Below are 15501 nucleotides of genomic sequence, written 5' to 3'. Positions count from 1 at the left end.
GGTTGGTGTACTGGTGGTTCTGTGTCAACTTGACACAAGCTAGAGTCATCAGAGGAAGGAACCTCAGCTGAAGAAGTGCCTCCATGAGATCCAGCTGTAAGGAAGGCATTTTCTCAATTAGTGATCAATGGGGGATGGGTATCAGCCCATGGTGGGTGGTGCTATCCCTGGGCTGCTGGCCCTGGGTTCTATAAGAAGGTGGGCTGAGCGAGCCATAGGAAGCAAACTAGTAAGCAGCTCCCCTCCATGACCTGTGCATCAGCTCCTGCCTCCGGGTTCCTGCCCTGTCTGAGTTCCTGTCCTGACTTTCTTCAGTGGTGAACAGCAATGCTGAAATGTAAGCCAAATAAACCTCTTCCTATCTAGCTTGCTTTTTGGTGATGGTGTTTCATCGTAGCAATAGAAACCCTGACTGAGACAGCTGGTAAAAGGGAAGGGAAGCAGGATCAGGGATACAAAGGTCTGTGAACAGAACATTAGAGGATACAACATCCATCTGTTCTCAGTCCAAACAAAATTGCTTAGGACACACATGGTCCCAGTGACTTACCATGTCATCAACAGGGTAGAGAGGTGGCTGAATGGTAAGATGACTTACTGCTCCTGCAGAGAACCCAAGTTCACCCCCAGTACACAGGTTCTGCTTCTCAGTTCCCGTCACTCCAACTCTGAGGATCTGACACCTTCTGGCCTCCACACATATACACATAATTAAAAAATCCTTAAAAGACCATTATAAATAAACAGATGACTTGACAACCAACAGGGAAATGGTGAACATATCCATAAACAGTGCCTAAGAAAAAACAAAAAGAACATACATCCTCCCCTAAGTCATTGTTAAGACAAAAATGTAAGGCAACATTCCAAGCAGAATTAAATATACTCATGAGCATTTGAGGAGATAAAAAAGAAAAAAATGGGAAGTTAAGAACAAAAGTTGACAAATAGGAACTCATAAAATGGAAAAGAATATCTAGCAATCATTTTATAAATGAGCAATATATTACCAGGTGGATAAAAGGTAGTACTTTCAAATAAAAATTCACAAAGACATTAAGGAAAGGCAGAGAAGCAAACATGAAGAAGAAATAAAAGGGATAGAGATGAACAAGGGAAGTGGAAAACTGGCCCTAGAGGAGCAGAATTTACATATTGAGCTCTTGAAGAACAGAGAAAATAGTGGGACAGAATGAATTAACAAATATTTAAAGTTTAATGCATTTTTATAACACACATACAAAAAGATCTTAAGGTATATTTGAAAAGAACTACTAACTGAGTACCTGGGACAATCTCAGTGATCAACTCTGAGGTCTAATAGTTAAATTTAGATTCTGGAAACCAAAACTTTTCAGGGCTGTATTAAAAAGATAAAGGGGAATCCAGGACAGGACCTTGTCTCAAAAAAACAAAACAAAACAAAAGATAAAGGGATTTTAAAGGGCACATATTTAGATAGTCATCAGACTTCTTAAAAATATTAATGCAAAGTAGCAACATTTAAAAAAGTTGATCAAAGTGCATCCTAAGCTTTTTATATAAGACCAAGTTCTTTTTAAGAATAAACAGAAACTTAGATGGGAAAAGTAAACATGCAGTAAAGAAGAACTTAGAAGTTAGTGGTAAACTAGTGGGGATGGAAGGACAAAAAGAGAGGATTGGCATACATTTAAGTCCTTGAAGAACAACAACACAAACCATTGAGCAGAGCTAACTTTTAGAATTGTATTCAAAAGAATATTTTCTGGCATAGAAAAATCCGAAAGGCCTGCCTTGGGAAAGGGCTCAGTTGGTAAAATGCTAGCCTTGCAAGCATGAAGATCTGCAGATCACCAGCCCCACGGGTAGAAAGCCAGGAGAAGTGGCTCATGCCTGAAGCCCAACTGCTGACAGGCAACAGGAGGATTTCTGTGGCTTGCCAGACAAGTAATTTAGCTGGATTAGTGAGCTCTTGGTTCAGGAAGAGAGTCTGTGTCAGAAGCTCAGGTGGAGAGTGATTGAGGAAGATATCCAGTTCAGCACTGATTTCTTGCTTTTGTATGCACACGCACATGCACTCCAGGGTGAGAGTGAGGAATAATTTAGTAACAATGGATAAGTACAAGGTAATTGTTGAAACAAAAACACTTTTCTCTAAAACCATATAGAAGAAAAATGTGTATTTGTATGTAATATTATAACACCTGAGACTAAACATCTCTATCTGTCTCTCTGTCTCTGTCTGTCTCTGTCTCTCTGTCTCTGTCTCTGTCTCTCTCTCTCTCTCTCACACACACACACACACACACACACACACACACACACACCTAAAAACTCTAGAGTTGGTAATCAATAATTCAGTCTTACACATGTCAGTCAGATAGGGTAACAGGATATGAAATTCATATAAAGAGGCTTCTTAGGTTCAAGCAACAGCCAGTGGGAGACAGTATATTGATTGCAAACACCCATTTAAAATACATCAAGAAAGATTGGATGCTTAGAGTAAACTTAAATGTTCAAAAGTTGTCGGAAGAAAATATCAAAACACTGAAATTCACAGAAGTAAACTAAGATTGATTCTAGTACTGGAGCTAACTAAAGAAAAGGTGAACTCAAAGGTATGTCAGAAAACATGCTGTATCTGAGACAGCTTTCGTAATGAATGTAAAATGAGAGTAATGAGTTATTCCAGTAGAATAAAATAAATGCCTGTAACTTGTTATTAGCACAAAGTAAAAAAATTGAGTAAATAAATAGGAATTCTCCTTACAGTTTAATTCCCAGTCGCAAACTGTAAGTAAAAGCAGTCATACAGATTTTTGGCTAACATTTTTGGAAAAGTTGTTAAAAGCAAAAAATAATAAGCAAGAGCCAACAAGATGGCTCAGCTGGTAAAGCACTTGCCACCAAGGATGATTACCTGAGTTGGTACCTAGGACCCAAATGGTAAGACAACAGAACCAGTGCCTGCAGATGATGTCCTATCAATACACATAAGAATGGATAAATAAATAAACTGTAAAGAAAAAGTGTGATGATAAATGGGATACAGACATTATTAACTGATCTCTGCACAAATTTATTAGCTACAAAGTGGGTGGGAAATGGAAGTTTAAGTGGTTATAATTGGTAATACCAAGTAATCTGAGTTAATGTTGAAAGTAGTTAAGACTGTGTTCCTCCTAATATGGTGCACTGAGAATTGTATAACTTCTGTTCTCTGCCAAAAATGCACAACCTCATTCTCATGATGATAAACCATGGAGGAGTACCATTCTACACAACTTACCCTAGTGATGATAAGCTATGGAGCAACCCCTATGGAGTACTGTTCTACACAGCCTTACTCTACTGATAAGGAACCATGGAGCAACCCATATGTAGTAGCATTCTACCCAACCTCATTTTAGTGATGATGAATGATGTTGAGTAACATTCTTGTATAGTTACTTTTCTATTGCTGTACTAAGATCCCATGACCAAGGTAAGTCTGTTATGGCACCGTGTGCTGCGCTCCTCTACAGGGACAGGATATCTGTAGAATTTTAGGTTCTATGAGAGCATCTGAAAACAAAACAAGACAACCCAGAACCAGACAGACAGTGTGCCAAGGCAGAGGAATGGAGCAGTAGCTCTGGAAGCAGGAAATGGCTTTCTCTCTGTGGCTGTGGCTTTCCAAGTATTCTTGGGCAAGAACCATATCTGTGCCCTTTGCTTTCTGCTAAGAAGAAGTGTTGAGTTCGCAGCTGTTAATTATAAGAATTGAGTTTGAAGTACATGCACACAGGCTCTTCAGCAGGTCCCCAGAAGTTTTAGAAAAAGGGGCCCATGAAAATGTTCTTTGGAAAAGGTTTTTATTACTGTTTTTAACATTGGAATTCTGGAGAGCTCTTTAGGACTAATGGGCTGGTTGAGTTTGATGAAATTTTTGTCATTACTGCTCATCACGGTTTGACCACTACCAAGTGATTTGACTTTCTCAGCTTTGGTTTCTGTCTTCTGTGAAATATGAGGGACATCTAGGATAATAAGATTGTCTAGGGAAATGGAAAATAGGAGCACACTCTGCTTCCTCTAGAGCATCTGATAAATGAAAACACTGAGAGCATTTTATTGACTTTCTTTAATTAGATGATTCTGTCATGAGGAGGCTACATGGCTGAAACATCTCTTAGCACATTAAACTTTCGTTGCTTTTTTAAAAATCTTATGCTATTACAGAAATTGGTAAGTTGGAAGCTTAAAAATAGTTACCACATCATAGTGGTCTGAGGAACATAGCTCCTCCTTCAGGCTGAAGATGGGGAAAGGGCCATGCAGCTTGTCATTAAGTCAACTGCTCTCCACACTGGAAGGTTTTGATTTTGCACATTGAAAGTAGTTCTTCCTTGTGGAGGAAGGATGACATCTAGACCATTAAATCAATTCAGTTAGGTTTCTGCTAAAATATTCAAATTGAAAACAGACTATTGTAAGAAAATGTCTATTGCATGTGATTTTCCTGAGATCATGATAAAATAAAAATTGAGTCAGTCCACATGTTTGGCGATAGCAGGGTTGTGCTTTATGTGGTTCAGAACCATCCTTTGGCACTAAACCCCATAATTCCAGCTAACTTAGCTTCATTTTTTTTTGGAGGAGTGTGGTATGAGGTTTTCTCCCTCTTAATTTTCTGTAAAGAGTAGAGAGTTCCCTAAAAGCTAGCAATTTCAAGCTGACAAGTCCTTGGAAATAATTTTCTTCCTCTTGTTCAGATGCCTAAAGCTTTTAAAATCTCATTCGCAGCTTTCTATATGAGCATTGATGTGTCAGTGTTTTAAAAACAACATTTTCTCTTTTTCTGGCCTAAAACTATGCAAATATTCATGAAGTCATTCTCTCTCCAGTCTTTTATGTGTCTTTAACTGCATATTTCCTGGAGAATTGTATTTAATAGTTGTCAGATGGCTTCCCAGTTGACCGGACTCCATGGTATTTTAGGGGCAATAAAAATGCAATTCTTACATTTTAATGTATTCTAATTCTACACAGAGGAAGTTCTTAACTGGTATATTTAAATCAGGTTGCAGAAATCGGACCTAAAAAAAGAAAAGAATTCTGGTGATGAAACTGGTTTTTTCCTAGTTAAGACCAGTTCGAAAACTGCATGAATGACCTTTTATTTTCTACTCCTTAACACATAGCTATAATTTCCCATATAATTTCCCTCTACAGCCCATTTCAACCTTCTTCTACCTCTTCCCCCAGTTTCTTTAAATGTCAGCAGAATACATGTTTCTTTAATGGAACATGTTCTGTTTTGAGGAAGTTGCACATTTCCTCAGATAAGTAGTAGAGGTGTGTGTGTGTGTGTGTGTGTGTGTGTGTGTGTGTGTAGTGAGTGTGTGTGTGTGAAGTGTGTGTGTGTAAGTGTATGTGTGTGTATGAGTGTGAGTGTGTGTATGTGTGAGTGTGTGTGTGAAGTGTGTGTGTGAGTGTGTGTGAAGTGTGTGTGTGTGAGTGTGTATGAGTGTGTATGTGTGAGTGTGTGTGAGTGTGTGGGTGTGTGTGTGAAGTGTGTGTGTGTGTGAGTGTGTGAGTGAGTGTGTGAGTGTGAAGTGTGTGTGTGAGTGTGAAGTGTGTGTGTGAGAGTGTGTGTGTGTGTGAGAGTGTGTGTGTGTGTGAAGTGTGTGTGTGAGTGTGTGTGTGTGAAGTGTGTGTGTGAGTGTGTGTGTGTGAGTGTGTGGGTGGGTGTGTGTGGGTGGGTGTGTGAGTGAGTGTGTGTGAGTGAGTGTGAGTGAGTGTGTGAAGTGTGTGTGTGAGTGTGTGAAGTGTGTGTGAGTGTGTGTGTGAGTGAGTGTGTGTGTGTGAGTGTGAGTGTGTGAGTGTGTGAGTGGGTGTGGGTGTGTGAGTGTGTGTGAGTGTGTGTGAGTGTGTATGGGTGTGCAGGACTGCAGTGTTAAGGTAGTATGTGAGAGCTTAGAGTGACAGTACTAGGGATGGCTCCTAATATAAAGCCTTTAAAAAATCCAAGATAAGAACAACGCTGTCCAATATTTTATATTCTCTCTTTTAAAATTATTTTTTCTCAATATATGCTAGAACAGCCCAGAACTCATTGAATGTTGAAACCAAGATGAATTTTTAAGTAGTATTTTTATTAATTCTTTGAGAATTTGCTGCAGTGTATTTTGATCATCTTCATCCCCCCTTCTCCCACTTCTCCCAGATCAACTGTTACCTCCCAGCCCATCCAACATTGTGTTCTTATTCTCATATCCTCCCTCCCTTTAACCCAAGGATTACAGTTGTGTTTCCCAAATACTCTTGGAGGGGGCTGCCCTGGAGCATGGCTAGTCTACCAGAGATCACACCATTAAGGAAAACTGACTGTCCCCCTCTGAACAGCTCTCAAATGCCAGTAGCTCCTTGGCTGGGGGTGGGACTTTATGCCCCCCTGTCCCTTCATGCTGGGATTTGTTTTTCTGGCTTGAGCTTGCAAAGGCCTTACGGGTGCTGTCAAGCTGCTGTGACTTCATGTGTTCACCTGCCCTACTGTGTCTGGAAAACATGATGTTTATAGACATCCACCACCCCATCTCTTACAATCTTTCTGTCTCCTCTTTCATGATAATCTCTGAGCCTGGAGGAAGGGGTATGATTTGGATGTCTTAGTTAGGGCTGGGCCCTTCTCTGCATTTGTTAAACAAAGATGTTTTTGTGCCACAAGAATGGTGTGTGGCAGATCCCCACGGTGGGCAGATCCCCACGGTGGGCAGATCCCCACGGTGGACAGGTGGAGTTGTCCACAGACTTTGGTGGGTGACCCTGTGCACTGAGCACTCCGTACCTGGCTGTTGCACCTGTATAGCCTGATGTCTTTTGAGTTGGAAAAGCTGCTTATGAGAACAGAGCTATGGCACATTACGTTCCCACCTTGTCCTGCCTTTCTCTTTGGATGATTTGGAACCTGATTGCTGCAAGGATTCTCTCCCTGTGTCTGCTAAATTGAATTCCCAGATGCTAGGACCTGTCTTTTCATTCCTGTTTCTAAATCTAGCTCCCACCTTTTCCTGTTTGTGTACCTTCTGGATTTTCTGAGGTATCTAAACTAGAACTCCAGTTTATCAATGGACTTGCCTGCATTTTGTTTCTGCAGCCTGAGATTCCTGAATGCATCTGCAAACAAACTGGAAACCTTGCCTCCAGCCACGCTTTCTGAGGAGACAAGCAGTATCTTACAGGAATTGTACTTGACAAACAACAGCCTCACAGATAAGTGTGTGCCGTTGTTAACAGGGCACCCACATCTGAAGATCCTGCACATGGCCTATAACCGGCTTCAGAGCTTCCCAGCAAGGTAACAGAGGGTTGTAAAGGCATGTTTTTACATATGCATTCACAGAAGGGGGAGAAGTCACAGAGGAAGCTTTAGTTCAAGGTCACATAAGTATGTTTGCTCTTCCTCCCTCATTTAGTTATCTTTTATGCAAGCTGAGATCAGCAAGTATTCCCTTAGAACACCTGTATTGGTTTTTCTAATACGAATATTTCCAAAAACCAAATCACTAGAATATTCTTAAGATTTTCAAATAAGATATATTTTTAGTAGCCACGTTTTTCTGTTGCTTCTCTTTAGCTAGTAAGTTTTTTTTTATTTTTTTATTTTTATTTTTTTATGTTTTTTCCCAGAGCTGAGGACTGAACCCAGGGCCTTGCACTTACTAGGCAAGCGCTCTACCACTGGGCTAAATCCCCAACCCCGTAAGTTTTATTTGAGAAACAAAAATCAAAAAACTAATGTGTTTAAGAGTTGGAATGTGGGGGACTGAAGAGATGGCACCTGTTGCTCTTGAAGAGGACCTGGGGTCGGGTTTCCAGCAACCACATGATAGCTCACAACTGTCCATAACTCCAGTCTCAGAGGATCCAGCACCCTTTTGACCTCTATAGGCACCATGCAAGTGGTACACACATATGTATCCAGGCAAAATGTTCACTCATAAAATAAATATAAATTAATAAATTACTTTTTAAAAAAAGAGTTGGCAATCAAATCTTATCAAGTAATATTATCCTACTGGACAATGTTATCAGTACTTCTAAGAATAAATTTCTCTAGAGTGACAGAGGAAAGTTTTTCTTTATTGATTTTTACTTTTTAAACAGGCTCATGTAATTAAAAATATTTACACACACACACACACACACACACACACACACACACACACACAGACAGAGAGAGAGAGAGAGAGAGAGAGAGAGAGAGAGAGAGAGAGAGAGACTGACTGACTGACTGACTGATTAGTTAGGATTGCTTGCCTCTCTTTCAAAAGACCCAAGTTTCATTCCAAGTGCTCCAAGTCTGGATCAACCATCTGTACCTCCAATTCTAGGATATCTAACACTCCCTTCTGCTCCCACCCCAAGTATCTACATGTATGTGCACACACAGAGAATCATACACATAAACAAGCAGTCAAATTTTAAAAATACATGTTATAAGATTTGCCTCATATTTAGTACTTAATGCAAACTCTTCTGTTGTAGCAACTTAGTAGTAATTTTTATATTATCTCAAACTGTACCTATTCATTTTTATATACTATTAATTAAACAATGCATTTGTAGTCTTTAGGACATTTTTTTGAACACTTGTTCATTTTTCTGGGGAAAAAGTTGGCATGTAAACCAGTAAGCCATTTTTTATTCTTCCCTGGTCTAAGAGCTAGCCCAGTGGGCAAAGTGCTCACAGCCCAAGCGTGAGGACCCCAGTGCCGGTCTCCAGGCTCACAGAAAAGCATGCATGCTAACATGTGCTGTAACCCCAGCTCCGGAAGCCAGGAAGGCAGAATCTGCTCACTGGCTGGTGAGCCTAGCCAATTGGTGAGCTCCCTGTTCAAGTAGGAAGTCCTCACACTTTTGTTTCCTTCATAGTAGACCACGAACTAATGACTGTCTCAGAAGGTTCAGTGGAGAGGGCAAGAGGAAGACATCCAACGCGGCCTCTACTCGCTACCACATACATGTATACCACACATACACACACACAGACACATAAAGAAACCCAGATAGTAGAGCATTGCAGAGGAAGGAGGAAGAAAGGACAATAAAAAGACAAAAATATTGTGGTGACCTGTACAGACATAGAGATGGCTTGGCATTATAAAGAATGGCTTCAGAAGGTCCAGTTGTTTTAAATCTCTCTGGGCAATCAGTGGTATAGTGTCTGACTGCAGAATCCCATACACTGAGCTTGCCAAGAAGATTTATTCTATTTTTATTTCACTGACGTTTTGCTTACAAGTTAGGACTGGAACACACACCTATTCATCAAAGAAGTAAACATTAACTTTCTGGTGTCCTGCTGGTCAGTGCAGATCAGTATAGAATCAAAATAATATTCCTTCTGCTGCCCATAGCTACTCACCGTCTGCTTAAGCCTTCGCAGGGGAAAGGAAGATCCATATGTATGTTGACTTCAGACATTGCTTTGGTTTTGCTAATGTAGTTTTCATTCCCATTACCCTCATTTGATGTTGATGGTTAAGTTGCTCCTTCTGTGCATTTGTACCTTACAGAGGAATGCAAAGGTAATGCTTTGACAGTGGACATAGTCACTACATAGCCATGAGCCTGAAGGGGCTTCTCTTGTCTGATTTTTGGTGGTATCTATGTAAATTCTGTATGAAAAGTGATCATTGACTCTGAGACTATCCTCGCATTTACCCATGCCAGGTGTCAATCACCAACCTGAAGTATATGAAAGATTTTTATGTGGTTGGTAAAAATTAATCTTGCTATGATTTCTTTCCCATAGAGTTGTGATATGTAATATGTCCTATAGAAACTGTCTCCTTTAGAGTAGACCACTAACAAGATGGTTGTGAGCATATTCCAGTAATCAAGCCATTGCTGAGCCACCTTCTATCTGTGTTGAGAAACGAAAACCTTTCCTCCCTGGGGCCTAATTTCCATACTGTTCATCATTTTTCATTGCCTCATTACCCATTGATTTCTTTATATTTCTTTTCAATGTAAAGGACAGCATATTAAAATAATATATGAATTCCAGCTATCATAAATTACTTCATACTCTATATTGTTATTTGTAGTCTAACCACATAGCCTGGTGGATGTGTTTTATGATATCAAAGGATATGATTTCATAAGAAAACTTAATCATTGTTATATATGAGGCATAAAGACAAGAAAGAGAGAATATTTAACATTTGAGAGTTCATACAGCAATAGTATTTCTTGATACACTTTTTAAAATGTATTGCAACAAGTAGAATCATGAGTAGAAAAAATACTAGGAATGGTAAACTCATAAGAATTCTCACATTACCTGGTCACTTATCACCAGGTTGGAAAATGGATCTAAGGAGTGGATGATGTCATGGTGAAGAACTTGTTCTGTCCTCCAGACTACAGAGAAAGCATGGAACTCTGAAACTGTCCCCTAGTTGCTTAGTTTAATTATTAAAATTACAGATGTTTGAAAAATAAAAATATTTTAAAATAAAATACTAAATTACGTTAAAACATGTTACTAAGTGAGGTTGAGGTGATGCATTACATAGATGATGAATAAGACATGAAAGTAGTTTCTTTGGCAGCCATCTTGAATTTAGGCTCTCCAGAAGAAGAGAATGGTGTAGCTTTCAGCCTACCCCGCTCTGGCACTTTGTAATGGCCAGTGGTGCCAGACAGGTTTAGGTGCTGGGTCTGAGGACAGAAACATACCTCGAAGGGGCTTTGTCCTGTTCTCTGCATAGCCTGGAGTTTTCATCTCCAACACAAAGAAGTCATACTCAGCCTAAGCCCAAAGCAGTTATGGTGGCTAGTGTTTGCTCTTTAAGTAGGATTTCCATTGGAATTCCCACTAAGCTACATAGCAAAAAAGTTTTAAGAGGGAAAAACTGCCATTTTCCTTCTTACCAGTTTAAAAGTTGAACTTAAGTTTTTGTTCTGTAAGAGGAGAGGAAGTGATAAAACGTTCTCCTACTCAAGCAACAGTGAGAAATATTAAAATGACTGCTGTGAGCCTTTGTGTCTGTCCATTTAAACAGTCTTATAGCTAATTGAGAATTTCCATCCATTTCTTTTAGTAAAATGGCAAAACTAGAGGAACTTGAAGAAATTGACATCAGTGGGAATAAACTGAAAGCCATCCCAACAACAATCATGAATTGCAGGCGCATGCACACAGTGATTGCTCACTCCAATTGCATCGAAGTCTTTCCTGAAGTTATGCAGCTACCAGAAGTCAAGGTTTGTGGATGATCATGGACTCCATCCAGGCTCCAAGTCAGCAGATTTGGCTTCTTAAACACTGTGGGGCTGTGCTGTGGGGCTGTGCTGTGGGGGCTTTCTTGTATACCGTGCAGTGTGACATGACAGCACAGAGACTCCATATTAACCTGGTTTCTCTTAGTTTCTGTACCCGGCTTAATATAATGCAACTCTTAGGTGTAGATACTTCCTCTTTCGCTATGGTGTTTTTGTTTGTGTATATGCTGGCTTGCTATTTAAGTATTCTGTTTAAAATGCAAATAGATTAATTGTGTGAAGCCCTAATTTTCATTACTTATACCTTAGTTATTTTTAGCTGCTGTGCTAAAATACCCTGACCAAAGTAACTCAAGGGAGAAAGGATTGATTTTAGCTCACAGTTCAAGATACAGTCCATTATGGGGAGGAAGCCCGGGCAGCGGGGCTTGGAGCTGCTGGCTGGTCATTGTACCGAAGCTGGCAGAGAGAGGCTGTGCATGCCCGTGCTTAGCTCACTTTCCCTGCTCATGCAGTTCAGGTGGGCCTGCCTACCAGTAAGATGAGTCTTTGCATATCCCTTAATTTAATCAAGATAATTGCCCAGAGGCCTGGCTCACTGGTGACTCTAGAGCCTGTCAAGTTGAGAATTGACACCTAACCATTGTGACTCAGCCCTGTAGGGTGAAAGGAGGAGGGATTAGAAATAGACATTTAAATTCTCAGATTTTGACTCTTACAAAATAGGTCTTACAGAGTGAAAGCTAATCCTATTCTGGTGTTTTCCTTAGATTTCTGGGTTCTAGAATCAGTGGTTTCTGTTTCTGTGGAGTTCCTTCTTTTTTCTGCTCTTTTCTATATAACACATTTTGTACCTCCCTTTAAATTCTATTTATTTTTTCTTCTGTATGAGTATTGTTTCTTAAAAATAAACTGCAGGCCAGGCAGTGGTGGCCCATGGCCTTTAATCCCAGCACTTGGGAGGCAGAGCCAGGCGGATCTCTGTGAGTTCAAGACCAGCCTGGTCTACAGAGAGAGCTCCAGGACAGGCACCTGATACAAACCTGTGAAGGCCAGAAGAGGGTGCTGGATCTCCTTGAACAGAGGTTGTAAGCTGCCCTGTGGATACTGAGCACCAAACCCCAATTCTCTGCAAAAGCAGCGAATTTTCTTAGCTGCTGAACCACTTCCACAACCCTCAACACTTTCAGATGTTTGCTTCTGGTGCTGTTATTAAATTCATTTCTTTTAGTTCTTTGTCTTATGCTGTAGCATTTTCCATATCAAGCTCCTCCATTACAAACAGATACAGTTAATTATTGGTTTTTCAGGAGGCAGATGATTGGAGTTCAGGTAATAGCAATTGTTCTTTATGTATCCAAATTGCTATTTTAAAAAAAGTTATTTTGTCTTGTAAGAATAAATGGGTATTTTAGAGATTTTAAATCACACACACACACACACACACCAAAAACAACCCACTTACACACACATTTCAAATTTCCAAAAGAGAATTCCTGGTTCCAAATGATTAATAAACCTATAAAAGTCTTCACTGCAAATTGAGCCCAATATCCTGTTTTAAAACTTAATTTATTGGATATTATTGTGTGTGTATGATGTATGTTTGGGCATGTGCATACCATGACATGCTGGAGGCCAGAGGACAACTTGTGTGGAGTTAGTTGTCCTCTGCCTTTACGTGGATTGTGAGACAGAGGCCGGTTATCAGCCTTGCAGGGAAAGTGCTTTCACCCACAGAGCCGTCTCTCCAGCCCATAGACCATAGAGTCTACTTTTGGGATAGAAAGGATAGTTTTATTATTGAGCGTAATATACGAAATTTTATTCATATTGTTTCTTAAAAATAAAGCAAAAAGATAGTTGCAATGTGTCTCCTAAAAGTGTTATAATCATTGTAGTTATAAGACTTAATAGAACAAGTTGAAAGGTAAGACCCTGTTTCATTCAGCCAGTTTTCTCCAGCGGCCATGATTTCCACACTTCAAACTCACAGCTTCCTTGATACCATCAGGGTTCTGGGGTGTTTCTGTTTTTGGTTTTATTTTTGTTCGTTTATTTGTTTGTTTTTTAAGACATAATCTCACGTGTCCCAGGCTGGCCTTTAAATCCCTATGTAGCCAACTAGTTTTCAGTCAGCTGATGAGAAACCCACATTACAATGTAAGTAAGGTTTGGCCTGACTGGACCTGGGCCTGGGTCCATGCCTCGGCCATTGGTGGCTGGCACATCCCAGAAACCAAGGTGGCTGTGATACTGGTACTTGGTTCTCCCTTTGGGGCCACTGAACTGCATAGGTGTAGTAACTTTCTGTAATCTTTGTGGACATTTATTTTAAGCCCATGAAATAGGTTTTCAGCAATGGAACTTGGTCAGTACAACTTGTATGTGGGATTTCAGCACCACATGAGCTGATCCTGTGTCAAGTCTCATGGTTTGTATCTTGACTCTTAAATGTAGCTTCCTGCATTCCCTTCAGAAGTTATTATGTGTGTTGTGCATGCTCCGGACATGCTGTAAGCTCATCCCCGAGCAGTAAGACTATAAATTATTTTGAACTGGTGTCTATAAGCTGAAAATAGACTTCCCTCTGAATATAGATTGGCTCCTAACCAGAAGGGGGGAATACAACCTCAGAATCAGCAGTGTGCTTCAGCCTAGCTCAGCTGTACCCAACAAGCCTGCCTGGCATTCTCGTCACTTGTGTGCTGTGAAAGAGCGGTCCTTAGGTGTAAGGATGTCCAAAATGTGGGGAGAAGGCTGGGTTAAGTGGACCAAACAAAAGCATTTGTTCTTCAGGAAATAAAGTGATGGAAAGCAGCTAGGTCAGGATGCAGGTGGGTGGAGTTGGCCAGCTTCTGTAATGCACATATATAGCAGCAAGGACCAGGAACCAGTGTCCAAGTCCTGGAATTGGATTCAGCAACAATCATTTAGGAAATGTTGTTCTAAAGCCAGGTAATCTGATGTCAGTTCTGGTTTGGGGTAGAGCAACATCAAAGGGCTCAGAGGAGGAAGCAGCAAGCAGGACAGGTGGCCATTAAAGCCACTTGGTTCCAGCCTCCCCAGAAACAGACCAGCAGGAAGCTTGGACTGCACATTCTCACACTTAAAATTGGGGTGCTCTGGCCAGTTATGTTTCCATCTTTTTTAAACTCTAGTTTCTCCAGATGCTTCTGAATTCAAGACTGCCCTTTCTTACAAGACTGTACCTCATCTTACATAGCAGATAAGAACAGGACCAGTGCTAACACCTTGTACATGTTCAGCACCTGCTCACAGATGTCCTTGTACAAAGGTGCACTGTGAATGGTCCTCAGAAGCAGCCATGCTGAGCTCCTTCATGCTCTCTTTGTGAGTGAAGGGCAGTGCGCTCCTACTCTGAGGAATGTAGAAGACAGCTTGGAGTGTTGTTAGAATTTCTTCTCAAGTCTTTTCAGTCAAAATCTTATGCTCATTTTGTGTTTTACCATTTTTTATACCATTTTGCTTTTCTTCACTGTGAAAATATTGGTTCTTCTCTATAATAAAACCGAAGCCTGCAGAAGCATGTGCCAGGCACCCTGTAACATTGTAACAGACCTCAGCCAGTATTAAAAAGTGTCGACACAAGGAAATTGAACTGTTAATACAGGCTGCATTTTCTTCAATTCAAATTTTGCAATTAATTTCGTATTTTAGGAAATCCAGTATTTGGAGGAATTGAATGCTGTTTGGGAACATGTGGACTTTCAGAAAATAAATACATACCATGTTATCAGTTATGAATTCTTGTAACTAAATCCAAAATCATTTTGGAAAAAAATCAATGAAGTTAGTACACATCAATTTAAAAGGAAAGCTATCTACAGGTTGAGTTTAAATATTAATTATATTGGACTAATTATATCCAAGTGCAACTTTCTATAGAAAAGCAGTTCTGTGCTTTGGCCTCTGTGCTTATATTCAAACATAGGGTCGAAGGTTCAGTCAGATGATAGCTTACTTCTCGTCACTTAGCTTTCTCCTCTAAGGCATTGTTTTCCTCCAGGTTTTTTTTCCTTTTTAGTAAAATCTCTATAATCTAGATCAGTGGTTCTTGACCTTCCTAATGCTGCAACCCTTTCATACATACAGTTCTTCATGTGGTAACCCCCAACCATAAAATTATTTTCATTGCTGCTTCACAATTATAATTTTTCTATTGTTATGAATTGTAATGTAAATACTGATATTTCTGATCTTAGGTGACCCCTGTGAAAG

The 15501-nt window shown here is 40.1% G+C and overlaps 1 protein-coding gene across 1 annotated transcript in view; it reads left to right on the top strand.

The window, feature by feature from the left end:
- Positions 1–15501, top strand: part of Phlpp1 (PH domain and leucine rich repeat protein phosphatase 1) — a 208505-nt gene that overhangs the window by 165191 nt on the left and 27813 nt on the right. The window contains exons 11-12 of the mRNA XM_036203005.1: positions 7124–7324; positions 11079–11241. Coding sequence (XP_036058898.1) covers positions 7124–7324; positions 11079–11241 — 364 coding nt within the window. The remainder of the gene's footprint in view (positions 1–7123; positions 7325–11078; positions 11242–15501) is intronic.

The sequence above is a fragment of the Onychomys torridus genome, chromosome 11 (genome assembly GCF_903995425.1).
Source record: "Onychomys torridus chromosome 11, mOncTor1.1, whole genome shotgun sequence".
In the NCBI taxonomy this organism is placed as follows: Eukaryota; Metazoa; Chordata; class Mammalia; order Rodentia; family Cricetidae; genus Onychomys; species Onychomys torridus.
Note: the sequence above shows the minus strand (reverse complement) of the source record. Positions and strands in the feature narration are given on the sequence as shown.